This window comes from Hemitrygon akajei, chromosome 24, assembly GCF_048418815.1.
Source record: "Hemitrygon akajei chromosome 24, sHemAka1.3, whole genome shotgun sequence".
In the NCBI taxonomy this organism is placed as follows: domain Eukaryota; kingdom Metazoa; phylum Chordata; class Chondrichthyes; order Myliobatiformes; family Dasyatidae; genus Hemitrygon; species Hemitrygon akajei.
Window position 1 is genome coordinate 27185833 of NC_133147.1, and position 3027 is coordinate 27188859.

Below are 3027 nucleotides of genomic sequence, written 5' to 3' on the forward strand. Positions count from 1 at the left end.
AATTCTTAAAAGTTTAGAAGTTGTGGAGAAAATAGATTTCCAAAATGTTTCAGTACAGAACACGACCAAGACGTACGTGTCAGTGTGGCTGTCTCGGTTTTACATCTGTCACACTGACTATCAACGTTAGGAAACATTTTAGACAGTCTCTCCTTTGTCAAATAGTAACGATGTACAATTTTAAATTGAATTAAAGAGTGACTGGCACAAATCGAAGAAGAGTTAACCAACTTCAAAATCCGCAACCAATCTTCTGTTATCAGAGTCATGTTAAGCTCTCTCTTCAAATCTTGTTTAATCTTAAGTGAAGGGTAATTGTGCTGTTGTAACAATAAATAATAAATTTTCCCAATAAAACCCTTCACTAAAGGATTAATTTTTAAAATAATATCTAACAGGTCAGAATATTGTATACATGGAAGATTACTTAAGTATTTTTGTAAGAAGTGTCTGACCTGAAGATATTACTGGTAAATGTGAATACGAGAGAGAGTATTTAGTTACTAATTTCTCAAAAGACATCAATCAGCCATCTTGGAACAGGTCCGTGAAGGAATAAACTCCTTTATTCCTCCAAAGAAGAAAGGTAGGATCACTTAGTGAAGGTTTAAATAAATAATTTCAATAAATTAAACTAAAAAGTTTTAATTTTTTGAGATTAAAAAATTATGGAACTGGAACCATATCCGTAATGACAGTTTAATCACAGGATATAAATTTAAATTAGTAATTTTGGCCTGTTGTACGGGTAGAGAAGCTCCTAATAATGAGGTTAAGTGAAACTTTCACAGCATTCAATTCCAAATCAGCCCAAGCTGGTCGTTCATTTCTATCAGCCCAATATAACCAAAAACACGTATAACGTATATTGACAGCCCAATAATACATTCTTGAATTAGGAAAAGCAAGACCTCCATCTTTTTTTAATTTTTGTAATTGATAATTACCAATTCTTGGTCTTTTATTATTCCGAACAAAAGATGAAATAATAGTCAACCTGATCAAAAAACTTCTTAGTTAAAAAAAAGAGGTATTTTGAAATATGTAAGTGTGAGGTGCTACATTTTGGTAGGACTAATCAAAATAGGACATACATAGTAAATGGTAGGGCATTGAGGAATGCAGTAGAACAGAGTGATCTAGGAATAATGGTGCATAGTTCCCTGAAGAGGAAATCCATGAATATCTTTAGCTTCATGAAGTGCAATAGCCAAGGGTTCCAGCACCAAATCAAATAACAAAGGACTTAACGGACGTCCTTGTCTCGTGCCCCGTGAAAGCCGAGAAAAAGGAGATCTGCAATTATTAGCAATAGGTGTAACAGAGAGTTGTCCAGTTGTATACAGAGCCCTGCACTGGGGAAACACTTCGCTGTCGAACGCCCACCTTGTGCGTCTTCAAAGAATCTCGCTCAGCTGAGGGTCAACGAAGCGGCTCCTTCATAATCTCGGCTTGTTGAGACAGCGTTATCAGGAAGATCGTTCTCTAACTCTGTGAAGGCAAGACGGAGCGAGCTGGCCAGTGAGCGTTTGAAAACCTGGCGGAATTTGCGGCCGACGAAGACGTAGAGAAGGGGGTTGAGGGCGCTGTTGAAGGAAGCCATGGCGAGCGCCACGTCATGCCAGATCAAGCTGAAATATCCGAAAAAGTACGTGGCCGCGCTGCTAATGTGGTACGGGAACCAGCAGATGATAAAGACGACGATCACGGTCAAGATGATGCGGACAGATCTCCTGGACTTGGTGAACTCGTCCGCGGGTAGTTTCCGGACAATCAGGAAATAGCAGACGGCCATGACCAGGATAGGGATGAGGAAGATAAAGACGGCCCAAGTTACCTTCAACATATTCCAGATGCTATTCCCAAGGTGTAGCTTGGGATGTAGTAGGGCGATCAAGCAGATGAGCAAGGCGAAGACCCAGGCCGCGCTGCATGCCACATGCGCCCAACACTGGCGGAGATACCGCCGGCACCAGATGGGCTGAGTGACAGACAGGCAGCGGAAGATGCTGATCACGGTCAACAGGAGGACGCTGGCGGACCCATTCAGGCAGATGGAGAAGAGGAGCAATTTGAAGGCGATGTCCCAGGAGCCTCGGAGGGCGAGGTTGACCATCCAGAAGGGGAGGGTGAGGCAGAGAGCCAGGTCCGCCACGGCCAGGTTCAGGAAACACACAGAGTGGACGCTCCTCTTCATCTTGAAGCCCGTCACCCAGATGACTGCGCTGTTGCCGGGGACGCCCAGCAGGAAAGCGATGGTGAAGATGATCATGGACAAGATCATGGACACTTGCTGACCGGACCAATTCGCATGGCTGATGAAGCTGAATTGGACCCGGTGATGATCTTCAGGGCTCGACATGTCTGACCTGTTGGGAGAACATATTACGGAGATGATTAGGTTAGGGAAAATGGAAGGAGGGGGAAGGGAGAGCAGGGATGGCAGAGGAAAGGAGGAGGAGGGAAGGACATTGACACAATGATATGGAGAAATCCGGGGGCAAATGACTGGCCAGACGATCCTTTCTCCATCGCAGCGCCCCCAAAGCCGAGATCCTACCCGTATACCAATTCCAACCTGGAAACAGGCCGTTCGGTCCTTCTAGTCCGTGCCGAACGCTCACTCTCACCTAGTCCCACTTGCCCGCATTCTGCCCATAACCCTCCATTCCTTTCCTGTCCATATACCTATCCAATTTTACTTTAAATGACAATACCGAACCTGCCTCTACCACTTCCACTGGAAGCTCGTTCAACACAGCTACCACTCTCTGAGTAAAAAAATTCCCCCTCGTGTTACCCCTAAACTTTCGCCCCCTAACTCTCAAATCTTGTCCTCTTGTTTGAATCTCCCCTACACTCAATGGAAAAAGCCTGTCCACGTCAACTCTATCTATCCTCCTCAAAATTTTAAATACCTCTATCAAGTCCCCCCTCAACCCTCTACGCTCCAAAGAATAAAGACCTAACTTGTTCTATCTTTCCCTATAACTTAGGTGCTGAAACCCAGGTAACATTCTAGTAAAT

General features: G+C 44.1%; 1 protein-coding gene across 1 annotated transcript; it reads right to left on the bottom strand.

Moving 5' to 3' along the window:
• Nucleotides 1–1411: 1411 nt before the first annotated feature.
• On the bottom strand, nucleotides 1412–2362 carry LOC140715688 (C3a anaphylatoxin chemotactic receptor-like). The gene has a single exon (XM_073028056.1). The coding sequence runs from the start codon at nucleotides 2360–2362 to the stop codon at nucleotides 1412–1414; it is 951 nt and encodes a 316-aa protein (XP_072884157.1).
• Nucleotides 2363–3027: the final 665 nt, after the last annotated feature.

Excerpts from the sequence above, each read along its gene's own strand:
- LOC140715688 (XM_073028056.1), bottom strand. The coding sequence starts at position 2,362 with ATGTCGAGCCCTGAAGATCATCACCGGGTCCAATTCAGCTTCATCAGC.